Genomic DNA, 14381 nt, shown 5'->3' on the forward strand with positions numbered 1-14381 from the left:
TTAAGGGTAACCATTTCATCTAATGGTATAGTGGTACAATCTATTGTAAAGAATCATAACTAATGTGAACAAGGAACACGTTTTCTTCTTGCATGCCACAGATTTTAGTTGTATTTCGGTTGTATGTGGTTTTCTTTTTATGCATTCTTGAAACCCAATGAGCAGAATTTAGAAAAAAATACAAGTTACCAAATAAAATTGCCAGTCTATTTGTACCCCTTACTCAAATTGTTCACACAAATACAACAGACAAAAATGGTGGCTATGGTCACAAAACAAACTCCTTACCTGAATGTATAATTCCCAGGAACCAGATTTGTCAGTTTCAGTATGGCAGTGTCAACAGACACCTTCTCATCTCTTAGAGGGCCTTTCACTTCTTCCCAGTGGTAACTGACTATTTTATCATCATCTTTACTTTCTAATTAAGGAAACAGAAGTTATTACATCAAAATGTCAATTTTAACAGAAAATTTGAAATATTTTCAGTAATTTTCTATGCTTACACAAATCATAGAAAAAGAGCTGTGAAAAAGAAAATATGCTACTTCAGATTTATGTTAAAAGCAAAGTTTAGTCATTTTGTCAGATTAAAGTTGCAGAATACTGAAGTAAAAAGTATTTCTTTGGGACACTGACCATACATTCTGTAGTGCTATTTCTATGAGGTACTTACCATAAAAGAAGCCTCGGAGGAAGACATTTGCTGCAACTCTGACTTCTCCGTAATATCCGTCATCACTCCATCTGTTTCATCAGGCTGGCAAAGGCTTTGCTGGGCAAAGGTAGGTCCTGCTTCATATGTCTGTCAATTGGTATGTGCTTCATACTAAATGTGCGTTTCCCACAAGGCAGTATAGTCTGAAGCATGTATGAGGACAGCAGATGGCTGAAATGTCTTTATGGCAAAAGAAATGCAAGAAAAAAAAAACAGCAAAGCTAGAGTTTTCACTATTTTACCTCAAACCTCCTGTAATGGAGGCCCATGGGATACATGTAAATGACCCTGTAAGGAAAGGACATGCAGTGTTTCAGCTACATGGCTTATGAATCCCCATGACTTTTTCTTTTTAAGTCTTTATGGTACATTCAGGCCAATAAAGCCAAACCGTACACATGCATATATCCCAGGGGCCTTCATTACATGAGGATTAAGGTATTACACAGTGAGAACTCTAGCTTGGCTGGGATTTTCTTGCAGTTTTTACTGAGTGGTTTGTCTGGTGACCTTTTTTACCCTTTGGTTTGGATGTCTTCATACCAACTAGAGAGGTATTAAAGCCATCCCTGAGGCATCCAATTGGCAAAAACACTGACTGCAGTAGGGATGAGTAATGACTGGCAGCCATTGAGCTCTGACTGGCTGTATAGATAATGTCTGCAAAACAGGCCAGTGGCAATGATCAAACCAAATCTGGAGTCAGGGGTTATCAGGGCTAACAAAAGAAGGCAAACTGAGATATCATGATTCAAAGTCCAAATGATTTGTGGATAAAAAAAAAAAAAAAAAAATGTATAGCAGATGAACACTTGTTCCCAGCTAGCAGTACCTACGAATTGTGCCTCTTTCTGGCAAGACGTCTGTTGGTGAGCAAAACAAACCACACCATTTTCCACAGAGTAATAAGATTCCACTTCCAATTTGATTAAAGCCTGTTTACTGAGCTGATGAACTGGTACAAGACCTTTTCAGCCACCTCCTGTCCTTATGGCTAAATAACATATACAACATGATTAACTAATGCATACAATGTATGAAGACATTTACAAGGTAAGCAGAAAAATGCATAAACATCTTCTGTATAGTAAGAAAAGCAACAATATATCATACCTCAGAAATCTAAGCTAATAAGCAGTGAAATTAAATGAATTGCAGATCTGCGAAAAGAGATGCATTAAAGGCCAATGTAAACTACAATACGTTTAGTGTTTTTGTAACTCCTTTATTAAATTTTTACACTTCATCTTATCATGCCCTCCTAATTCTGAGTATTGCTGAACCAGTAAACGAGATTTATGGAGACATGATAGGATAAAGTATTTAGGTGTATTGATTAAAAAGGATTCTACTAAGGCAGTTAAGGATATGTGGGAAGGGAGTAAACAAAAATAATACAAAAATTGAGAAGCTGGAAATTACTGACTATGGATATGGACAGTCAGATACAAGCAGTGAAAATGTTTGTTCCTTTAGTTTTATATACAGTCCATGGGGATCAATGGGTACAGTGTACAACTTTAGTCTTTGTTTCATCTTCATTTACTTTATTTCCTGAAAATGCTTGAAACCGTCTCATAATATATTAAGTGTTAATAAAATATTGCCAATCATTGTGCTACACATTGTGTCTTAAGACAGTAAAACTGTAAACACGCTACAGAAAGTAGGGTTGATGACAAAAAGGAACACAGTCAAGTGACTAATGGATTAACTAACTACCATCATTAAACACTGACAAGGGCAACACAGGTCGTTCCAAAGCACACTGTTCACACTATTTATCACATGGAACTTTTCCAGGTAAACTGCTCACCAACCACACAGGCTGGTACAGGACAGCAGATAACACAAACGTTTAAAGTAACTGCCTTAAGTCATGCAACTCAACATCTTACTTCTTTGTTCCATCAATCAGTATGGTTTCCTGGTAAAAGCCTAATTCACTAATCCTGATGGTGGAACTATCAGCTTAGGAAGGTTCAGTATCACCGGCTATCAAGTTTTACTCCAACACAGCACAGGGACTAACATGAGAAATAAATGGACCTGTAAAGAAACCAAAGAATATCCAAAATGGGGGAAGGGGTGGTTGTTACTGCTAAGTCTGTGAACTTCAGTCATCTACCACCTCACATCTTTGCTATAATATATGAATACCTCGTCTTAAAAGCAAATTAAATGGCAGAATACCAAACTTTACATCCACATTCTGAGTGGAGACATTAATAAGCAGACCTTGAGCAAAAGCTATAGCATAACCATATGTACGATCAAATGGCAGCATCACAAACGAATGCCTGAGAACAAGACAGCAGAAAGTACAGTTGTCTACACTTACCATAAATGTAGATGTTCGAGTGTATTCACTGTTGCAGTCATTACATTTGGGTTTTCTGCTTGCAGGTAGCCCTCAGTCGGCCTGATTAACAAAGTCTTGAGTCCTGTGTCGGTTGCTGTCCCTTCTTCCATGACGTCAGGTCGTCAGAGGTATAAAACATGCAGCCGACACCATTACATCAGTTTTTCTTGTCAGGTGCCCCCCCAATGGGAAGCAATTAAATATAAAAGTACAAAGATATACTTCCAACAAAAAAGCAAATACACCAAAAAGGCTTTTAAGCATAGTAAAGGAAAGTAGAGGTGTAGACGAAAGAAGTCAGGGGGCTGGAGGGAGGGTAACCAGGACTGCAACAGTGAATACACTCGAACATCTACATTTACGGTTAGTGTACACAACTGTACTATGTTCTTCGTGTTTCACTGTTGCAGTCATTACATTTGGGTAGATTCCCAAATCTATGGTTGGGAGGAGGAATTTAGATAGCATTAGGACCAGCTATAAGGCCCTGCAAGACTGCAGTGGCAAAGCCAGCTCTGGATTTAGAGAAAATTGGCAAAGCATAATGTTTGGTGAAAGTATGTACAGAACTCCAGGTAGCAGCTTCTAGGATGTCCCTGGTAGGGACTCCTCTGAGAAAGGCTGTAGAGGTAGATGCAGCCCTGGTGGAGTAAGGTCTGATCCCTTACGGAATAGGTTTTCCACAGTGCTTATAGCAGAAATGAATGCAATGGCTTAAGCATTTAGAAATGGTTTGCTTTGAAACAGCCTTCCCCTCTGCCCCTGCAGCAAATGCCACCAGCAGTTTTTCAGATTCCCTTTGAATTTAGTCCTGTCCAAGTAGAATCTAAGTTGTCTGTGCACATCTAAGGAATGCAGTATCCGTTCCCCTTTATTCTGTGGATTGGGAAAGAAGGTTTTCAAATTAATGGACTGATTAAGAGCCACACTGGATACCACCTTGGGCATGAAGGGTAGAGGTTCTGAGGGACACCCTGTCCGCATGAAGGATGATAAAAGGCTCCACTGCCATAAGGGCCTGTAATTCAGATACCCTTCTAGCTGAAGTGATTGCTAAAAGGAAAGCTGTTTTCCAAGAAAGAAATTTTAAGTCTGCAGTAGCAGCTGGCTCAAAAGGAGGTAAAATGAGTTTCTCCAAGACAAAGTTAAGGTCCCAGGCTGGGGTTGGAGCTCTCCTGGGTGGTCTCAAATTTTTGGCCCCTCTGAGGAACTGCTTGAGCAGTGGATGAGAGAAGAGGGGAGGTTCTGTGTTATAATGAGCTGAAATGGCTGAGGTGTGAATTTTGAAGGAGGAAAAAGACAGGCCCTTGTGAAGCATCTCAGTTAAGTATTATAAAATCTGAGGTAAATTGGGTGCTGCTGTGCTCATCCCTTGAGATTGGTTCCAGGCACAGAATTGTTTCCGTTTTTCAGCATAAGATTTTCTAGTACTAGGCCTCCTTGCCTCTAAAATAATATCCATCACAGGTTTACTGAGGGATGGTAAAGGAGAGATTAGGTCATTAGCCAGGCTGCTAGGTTCAGCGTAGAAAGCTGAGGGTGCAGAATCTGGTTCTCCTGCTAAGACAACAGGGAAGGTGTCTGAGGCAGGTGCCATGGGGATAACCCTGGCACACTGCACAGGAGGGAGTACCAGTGTTGGTGTGGCCAGTCTGGAGCAATCAAAATCATCCTTGGTTTGTCCTGTTTGATTTTTAGTAGTACTTTGGAGAGCAGAGGCGGGGGGGGGAGGCATAGACTGATAGGTTTTTCCAGCTGAAGGACAGAGCATCCACTTTCCAGGCTTGTTTGTGGGGAGTCCTTATGCAAAATTTGTTCAGTTGGTAGTTCTGGGGAGAGGCAAACAGGTCTATATCTGGGCTCCCCCATTTGCTTGTCAACATGTTGAAAATCCTTGGTTCCAGTTTCCACTCGTGTGGGTCCATGAGGTTTCTGCTTAGTCCATCTGCCAGTGTATTTAATTTTCCTGGCAGGAATTGAGCTTGTAGGTGCACTTGGTAGCTTAAGGATGTGTTCCACAAAACCATGGCTAGTCTGCAAAGGGGGGTAAGAATGTGTACCCCCCTGCTTGTTTATGTACCACATAACAGTGGTGTTATGTGGTACATAACACCACTGCTATGTGGTACATAACACATAACACTGGTGTTGTCCATCTTTACCATTAGTTGTCCTGGAAGAATGTAGTCCTTGAAGGCTGTCAGAGCATTCTGTACAGCTAACATTTCTTTTTGATTGATGTGCAGGTGCATTTGACTTGGGTTTCATTTGCTCTGAATGCACTTTCCTGCCAGGTGAGCCCACCATGAACAGTCTGATGCGTCTTTTGTTAGGGTTTGGGCGGCAGGGGGTGGTGTGAAAGGTAGTGCCTTGTTTTGGTGGCAGGCCTAGGCAAGGTATGACAGGAATCATTGCTTCTAGATCCTGAGAATGTTGACACCATAGGCCTTTTAGATACCACTGTAGTTTCCTCATATGCAGTCTTGCATATGGAATTAGAAAAATGCAGGAGGCCATGAACCCAAGGCTTGCAGTATTTGTCTTTCAGACAGCAGGATTTTTGTGACCACTTGTTTGAAGTAGGTTGTCAAATGAATTTGTTTCTCTGGCGTGAGGAAAGCCATCTGGAAAGTTGTACTCAAGCTTGCTCCCAGGAAAATAATTTGTTGACAGGATACCAGGTGTGATTTCTTTTCATTTATGGTGTACCCCAGACAAGTTAGAACCCTTTGTACAAAGGCCAGATGATTCAAAAGTATGTCCTGGCTTTCTGCCTGAATTAGACAATCATCCAGTTATGGGTATATTTGAATATTTCTTTGCCTGCAAAATGCAATAACTGGAGCTAGGCACTTTGTGAATACCCTCGGTGCAGTAGATAAGCCAAAGGGCAGTGCAGAGAACTGTGCAGCCTGCTTTGACGCGTAGGTATCTTCTGCAGGGTTCTCTGATTGGGATATGCAGGGACGCTTCTTTTAAATCTAGTGTTGCCAACCAGGCATCTTTGCGTAGCATAGGAAGCAACTGGTGAAGAGTCAACATCTTGAATTTTGGAATCTCCAGGAAAAATCTCGAGTAGAAACCTTGTTCCTTTTCCTCTTCTGGTACCAAATGAATAGCCCCCATGCTTAAGAGAGAAGGTACTTGTTTTTGGGCCTCTGCCCACTGATTTTGGGGTAGGTCTGGCCACCTGCTTGGTGTTGGCAACGTGTGGAAGTGAAATCTGTATCCCTGGGACACTATATTTAAAACCCATTTGTCCTGGGTAATGAGTTCCCAGTTCTTTGCATGAAGAGCAATCTTTCCCCCCAAAGGGGTAGTCAGTTGATAAGTGCTTGGAAATTTTAAAAGGAAGTCATTGAGACAGTTTACCATAGGGGGAGTCTTATTACTCCCAGATTTGGATGTGGAGGCCCCCCCACTGCTTAGTCCTGTGCATACCCTGGGACTGCAGTCTGGGAGCTCTGCTGGATCTGGGTTTGGACTTAAAAGGTCTGGAAGAGGCAGGAAAGGACCAATTCTTGGAAGGCTAATGCCTACTAAATCGTGGAGGTTGTACTTGTAAAAAATCTTTAACAATTTGCATAGATTTAGCTTTTTCTTCCATCTTTTTAAGAACTTTTTCTGCTTTGTTGCCAAACAGGCGGTCCTGGTTTAGGGGAGCATCCAGTAATTTTGCTTTAGCATAATCTGGTAGGGATTGCTGCTCAACAGACCCAGTTACAGCAGCCCTACAAGATGCCTATACAGAGTCAAAACCACATTGCAAAGTATGTTTTCCAACCTGTTCTGCTGAATGCAATAAATCCTGTAAATCCTTATTTTCAGCACAATCAGGAAACAACATCATTTTCTGTTTAAGCAATCTAATAATATGCTGCTGATACTTCAACATATGAAACTGGCAGTTTAAGGCCCTAATTGCCAAAGTTGCAGAAGTGTATACCTTCTTACCCCATCTATCCAGCGTCCTGGAGTCTCTATCAGAGGGGGTACGATTTTTGGCAGTAGTAGCTTTAATGCCCTTGGGCCCCTGTGAAATGGTCTCAGGATCCGCAGTAGGATTTTTGAAAAGGAACTTGTGAGAGTCAGGAACCCTGTAATATCTATCAGGTTTCCTGGGAGCAGGAGGTAAAGAGTCAGGGGCCAAGCTAGATTCTGCAAATGCATCATCAGCAATGTCTAGTACAGGAGGTATGGCTAAAGGCCTGTGCTGGGGCAGGAGTAAGAAATCCCTAAGCCTCTTTTTATAATCAGAGAAATCCTGACTTTCCCAACGAAAATGCTCCCTGAGAGTATGCAAGGTTTCACCAAAAGAGAAATCCTCTGGGGGGGAAGCAGAGGGAATGGAGTCCTCAGCTTCAGAATCCTTATAGGTAGATAAGGGTAAAGGTCATCAGAAGAAACAGAAAATTCAGAATCCTGGTCGGAAGTATCAAAAACAAACTCAGTCCTAGGTCTCTTAGAGGGGGAAGGCTGGCTTCCCCTGATTAAAGTAATATGGTCTTCAGCCATTCTTATCTGTTTTTTTAGACATAGAGGCCTGACCATGCGGTTTGGGCTTCAGTTTTTTAGGCATGGTTCAAGTTTTAGGCCTTGAAGAAGATGATGGCGTCGGTTTAATATGAAAGTCAGTAGGCCTGAATACACCCTCAGAAGCCGGTGCCTACACAGCGGCTCTGGACCCATCCAAGGTAGAGACATCAGCAGGCTCCACAGTTGAAGCATCTTGCAGCATACTGGACTCCGGAATGGGTCTCAGTAGAGGCCTGTGAATCAGAAGTAGCGGGTATCTGGGGCTGCGAAAGCGCCTCACTGAATACCAGCGAACTAGTGACTGGCTTAAGAGAAGCGTCGTCGCCAGCTTTGGACCTAGGTGGCCTGTCTCTTTCTTTATCTTTGCGTTTTTTTGGAATGTTGGTAGTCGTATGGCTGACCGAAGACATATCAGGATAATTGAACCGAGCACCAAAGTATTTAGAAGTGTAAATATACCGACAACGGATAGTTCGTGGTTTAAATAAGGCACAAAACCGACAGCGAGGTACGTCGTGGTCTGGGCCTAGGCAAGGAATACAGTACGAATGAAAATCTTTATGAGGTATTTGCTTTCCACAAGTAATGCAATTATTTACTTTTACTGACATTGGTTAAGAGCAAGAAAAGCAAAAAGTTTCCCCAACAGGGTACTTAGCTTTTAGCTGAAGACTTCAGTTCTGAAACTCGAAAACGAAAATTTCAGGAGTTGGCCGACTGGCACTTGCGAACTGCTTCTGCTTTGGGCACCGCATGGCAAGAAAGACTGATGTAATGGTTTCGGCCGCATGTTTTATACCCCTGATGACCTCACGGCATGGAAGAAGGGACAGCAACCGACGCAGGACCCAAGACTTTGTTAATCAGGCCAACTGAGGGCTACCTGCAAGCAGATAACCCAAATGTGATGACTGCAACAGTGAAACATGAAGAACATCTGCTTGATGAGAGGGTGAGAAAAGAGAGGAGGATCAGTATTATAATGAGCTGAGATGGCAGAGGCATGAATCTTAATGGATGAGAAGGATAGGCCTCTGTGGAGCAGCTCTGCTAGGTAATCAAGGATTTGAGGCAAGTTGGGCACAGCTGTGTCCTTTCCTTAAGACTGACTCCAAGAACAATATATTTTCTACTTTTCAGCATAGGATTTCCTAGTACTGGGCTTTCTGGACTCAAGGATGACATCCAGCACCTGTTTGCTGAGGGATGCAGGTGGTGTACTCATGGGATAAGCCAGGCTACAAGGTTTAGGGTTTGCAGCTGTGGATGCAAAATCTGTCCCTCCTGCTGAGACAGCAGGGAAGGTGTCTGATGTAAGTGCCAAGGTGGCACTGCTGTCAGACTGCGTAGGAGTGGGTACCAGTGCTAGCATGGCCAGTTTGGTGCAATAAGGATTGCCCTTGGCCTGTCCTGTTTGATCTTGAGTAGTACTTTTGAGAGGAGGGGCAGAGGAGGAAAGGCATAAATTGATAGGTTTTCCCATGTAAAGGATAGGGCGTCCACCTTACAGGCTCTGCTGTGAGGGTTCCTGGTGCAAAATTTGTTCAATTGGTGGTTTTGGGGGGAGGCAAAAAGGTTTACCTCCGGAGTTCCCCACCTCTGGGTTAGAAGTTTTAATGAGCTGGGTTCTAGTTTCCACTCGTGAGGGTCCAGTAGATTTCTGCTTAAGTCATCTGCCAGTGAATTTTGTTTGCCTGGTGGGAATTGAGCTTGTAGGTGCACTTGGATGCTCAAGGCTGTGTTTCACAAAGCCATGGCTAACCTGCAGAGTGGGTAAGAAGGAGTCCCGCCCTGCTGGTTTATGTACCACATAACTGTGGTGTTGTCTGTCTTTATCAGGAGCTGTCTTGGAATGATAAGGTATTTGAAGACTGTCAGAGCACTCTGTACAGCTAGCATCTCTCTTTAACTGATATGCAGGGGAATTTGTTCTGGACTCCATTTGCCTGCCATGTGAGTCCCCCATGCATAGTCTGATGCATCTGTTGTCAGGGTTTGGGCGGTGAGGGGTTGAGTGAAAGGAAGTCCCTTGTTGTGGCTTCTGCCCACCAAAGGAACTATGCCCTTAGACAAGGTATGATATAGGAATCACTGTTGCCAGGTCCTGAGAATGTTGACACCAGAGACTTTTTAAGTACCATTGAAGTTTCCTTATATGCAGTCTTGCATATGGAATTAGCAGAATGCATAAGGCCATGAACCCTAGGGCTTGCAGTATTTTCCTTCCAGACAGCTGGGTTTTGTTGGCCATTAGTTTGAAGTAGTTTGTCAAATGGACCTGCTTTTCTGGAGTGAGGAATGCCGTCTAGGAAGTTGTGTTCAAGTTTGCCACCAGGAATACAATTTGTTGGCTGGGCACCAGTTGTGATTTCTTTTCGTTGATGGTGTATCCCAGTGAAGTTAGAAATCTTTTTACAAATGCCAGGTGCTGAAAAAGAAGTTATATACTCACCATAACGTTCCATCTGAGTAGGTAAATTCATTTGTCAGCAACCTGTGGGTATTGGATCTGATTCTGATCCGAGCCGGCAGCTTTCCTAGCTAAAAGATCCAAGCTACAAGCTCCTCCCCCCTACCGATATTGCCCTGCCACCTCCCTCTAACCCTCATTTTGAGTTTGCCATAATGCCATAGAAAATTACTATAACACAAGAAAGGAGTATTGTACATTCCACCTGATGTCATCTGGAAGTGACGTATCCTGATCCTTTAATAACGAACTAAAGGCCCGGGGGATGGAGGGAGGGTTGGTTGCTGACAAATGAAGTTACCTACTCAGATGGAACGTTATGGTGAATACATAACTTCTTTATCTGAAGTAGTTAACTTCATTTGATCAGCAACCTGTGGGACAGAGTCCCCAGCTACCAACAACTTGGGAGGTCCTCATGGAAGGATATTCCGAAGCACTGCAGAGCCAAAAGATGAGTGTCCCCTGGATATTAAATCCAATTTATAATGTGTAATAAAGGTATGAGAGGTAGCCTAACTGCTGAGTAAATGTCATCCAAAGAAACCCTTGACCAGAAAACAGCAGAAGTAGCCATAGATCGGGTAGAATGGGCTCGCACCCTCAGGGGCTCAGGTCGACCAGAGCTTTTGTATGCAAGAAGGATGCATTGGGAAATCCATCTAACTAAGGTTACTTTAGTGACTGGTTTACCCAGACAAGGTTTAGCAAATGACACAAAACGTTGATCTGATTTTCGAAGATCGACTGTTCTGTTTAAGTAAAATCGTAACTGTCTATAAACATCCAGACAATGGAGTCTATACTCTCTTTTGTTTTGATAATTAGGAAAGAAGACAGGTAGATTGATGGACTGGTTGATATTGGCTTCTGAAACCACTTTAGGCAGAAAGGAGGGATTAGTCCTGAAGGAAACCCTGTCTTTATGAAAGATGATGTATGGAGGCTTACTGCAAAGAGCGTGAAGCTCCGATATCCTCCTAGCTGAGGTAATGGCAATCAGGAAGGCCGTTTTCCAAGATACATATTTTAAGTCGACTGAAGCCGCGGGTTCAAAAGGGGGACCAGTCAGAGCCTGAAGAACTAGGGTTAGATCCCATGGAGGAACTGCATCTTTAATAGGGGGGTCTTAACAGAAAGGTTCCTTTCAGGAATATTTTGCAAATCTTGGAGGAAGCTAGGGGGCTTAAACTGTTTCCAACGTGGTAGTGGGAAATAGCAACCAACTGAACTTTAATAGTAGAAGAACTAGCCCCTTGATGAAAAATATGGGATAGAAAGTCTAGAACTGCTGGGATAGGAGCCGTGAAGGGATCCACATTCCTATGCTCCGCCCAGACACAGAAACGTTTCCATTTACTCTTGTAGATTTTTCCAGTAGACGGTTTATGGGCGGCCACCAGGACGGCCTTAACTGAGGAAGATATACCGGGAGTCCTAGCCATTAATGGAACTGGATCAACCAAGTTGAGAGCTTGAGGTAGTCCAGGTCGGGGGTCTTCAATCCTAAAGGATGAGAGATCAGATCCAGAATGGGATCTAAAATCCAGGGAGGATGTACAAGATGAGACTGTAGACATGGGAACCAGGTTTGGCGAGGCCAGAATGGGGCTATGAGGATAACTCTGCTCACCAACCGATGAGCTTTCTGCAAGAATTTTGTCATTAATGGAAGAGGAGGATAAGCATACAGAAGACTGGATGGCCAAGCATGAACCAGAGCATCTCTGGGGACTTCCCCTGGTGGGGGAATTACTGCGAAGAACTCGCTGCACTTTGTGTTCGAAGGCGAGGCGAACAGATCGCAGCAAGGTTGACCCCATCTGAGGAAGATTTGCTCCGCTACTACTTGGTTCAGAGACCACTCGTAAGGTGAGAGGATCGTTCGACTCAACCTGTCCACTAAAATGTTTGACTGACCCAGAATGCGCATTGCTATGAGAAAGCATTTGGTTGATATCACCCATTCCCACACTCTCATGGCCTCTCTGCAAAGTGGGTAAGATCTGGTTCCCCCCTGTTTGTTTATGTACCAGACTACCGACATGTTGTCTGTTTGAATTGCAATAGTCCCTGGAGGAAGAAGGGGATAGAGAGCCTGCAACGCTAGAAGCATCGCCCTCATCTCCAGGACAATGATATGCAATGAGGTCTCTTGTGTGAGTCCACGTGCCTTGGACGGATCTGCCCATGCAATGCCCCCCACCCGAGAAGAGACACGTCCATGGTCACCGTGACTTGGGGTGGGGATATAGCGAAGGGGAGCCCTTCCTGGAGGTATCTGGAATGGAGCCACCAAAATAGCGACTCCCTGCAAATCCTGCTGAGGGGAATAGGTGTAAACAGGGGGTGACGTAGGATGGACCATTGAACCTGTAAGGTCCATTGAAGGATTCTCATCTTCAGACATGCGATAGGTGACAGATTGATGGCCGCTGCCATGGACCCCAGGGCCCTCAGGACTAGTTTTGTTGGGGGGGGGGGCTGATGATTGTAGAAGAGCCAGAATGTGAAGGTTTAGATTGCAAAGTCTATCCGCCGTCAGAAAGACTCTAGATTGTACAGTGTCTATCCTGGCCCCTATGAACTCCAAAATCTGAGTAGGTTGAAGGGAGGATTTCTTGTGGTTGATCGTGATCCCTAGATGGCGGGCTAGATGTAAGAAATAGCCACTGCCTGAACATAGTTGATGCATGGTGGGGGCGGCTAGGAGCCAGTCGTCCAGGTAAGGAAAGACCTGTGTTCCCTGAAGCCGCAGGTGGGCACCTACAACTGCCATGACCTTGGTGAACACCCTGGGGGCTGTGGTGAGACCAAAGGGTAGGACTCTGAACTGATAATGGCTGGCTCCCAGCCGAAAGCAGAGAAACCTCCTGGATCGCCTGTCCATTAGAATGTGGTAGTACGCATCCTTGAGGTCTATCGAGCACATCCAGTTATTCTCCTGTAAAAGTGGGAGAATGGATTGAATTGTGACCATCCGGAACTTTTCTTTGGCGACTGACAGGTTCAGTGTGGACAGGTCGAGAATGGGTCGTAAGTCCCCCGTCTTTTTTGGCACCAAAAAGAACCTGGAGTAAAAGCCTGATCCGGATTGCCCGACGGGTATATGATGGATGGCTCTTTTTCTTAGCAGCTCTCATATTTCGAAGGCTGCTACCTCCCTCTGATTGGGTGGAACATCGGGGAGACTCCCTGACCAGGGAGGATAGGCTAGGAAAGGGATAGAATAGCCTCTGGATATAATTTGGAGCACCCAGCGATCTGTCGTAATGGACTCCCAATTTGCTAGGTGCTCTGAGAAGTGCCCCCTGACTGCCTCCAGAGAGGAGCAGTCGGGCAACCCCTCAGGGCTGCTGCACGGGTTGATCGGAAAAGGGTTCTCTCGACCCAAAATTCTTCGGCCCCCCCTCTGCCTCTGGGCCGGCGTCCACCCTGTCCTACTCTGCCTCTTAAGGACGAAGGATCCGGAGCGAAACGGGATTGTTGAGCTTTCCGGAACCACATTTTCTTTTGTCCTTTTTGGTTCCTGGAATAGGACCTCTGAGGAGCCGAGAAGTGGATCCCGACGGCAGACAACATTTTCCCATCTTTCTCACTCTGGAGAAGCATATCGCGGACCATTTTGCCGAAAAGCGTAGAACCATCAAAAGGGGCGTTTGCGAAGGACACCTTGAAAGGTTCCGCAAAATCGCAGAGACGGAGCCAGGCCTGTCTATGCAAGACAACGCATGTTCCGCTGGCTCTAGCCATTCCCTCCGTGGCATGGGAGAGAAGCCACATAGATGTGTTAGCAATCGACTTGAGAGTGGCCATTTGAGCCGAGAAGGTCCGTTTGTCCTCGGCCGACATGGACTCTGAGGGTGACCCAGCATACTCTTTGATCAGGTCCTGCTGGAGCCGAATTACATGTGCCATATAGTTCAGTGACCCTACAGAGAAGGTTGCTGAAGCGAACATCCGCTTTCCAAGGCGGTCCATCATCCGAGACTCCTTGTCTGGAGGATGTACCGAGGAACTTTCCTGTGCCAATTCCTTTTTAGTGGCAGCCACCACCACCATGGCATCCACTGGGGCACCCTTGCTCCAAACTGTCCTGTCCGTGGGAGGGCTGTGTATGCTGTCCGGTATCTTGGGTACTAGCTCTACAGTGTCCGGCTCCTTCCATGCCCTAGTAGTTATGAGGTCCACCAGGGGGGTCAGCAGGAGGGGACACCCAAGAGGTAGATGGGCCTGCGTCAAACACCTCCAGAAACAAAGACTCATCTGAGGAAGGTTTTTGGGCAGACCACCCC

The 14381-nt window shown here is 44.8% G+C and overlaps 1 protein-coding gene across 2 annotated transcripts in view; it reads right to left on the reverse strand.

The window, feature by feature from the left end:
* Window positions 1–14381, reverse strand: part of KIAA0319L (KIAA0319 like) — a 1767873-nt gene that overhangs the window by 894410 nt on the left and 859082 nt on the right. For both annotated transcript variants that reach the window (XM_044059462.1, XM_044059468.1), the window contains exon 9: window positions 289–421. In XM_044059462.1, coding sequence (XP_043915397.1) covers window positions 289–421 — 133 coding nt within the window. The remainder of the gene's footprint in view (window positions 1–288; window positions 422–14381) is intronic.

The sequence above is a fragment of the Protopterus annectens genome, chromosome 1.part2 (genome assembly GCF_019279795.1).
Source record: "Protopterus annectens isolate FY-2018-M chromosome 1.part2, PAN1.0, whole genome shotgun sequence".
Classification (NCBI taxonomy): Eukaryota; Metazoa; Chordata; order Ceratodontiformes; family Protopteridae; genus Protopterus; species Protopterus annectens.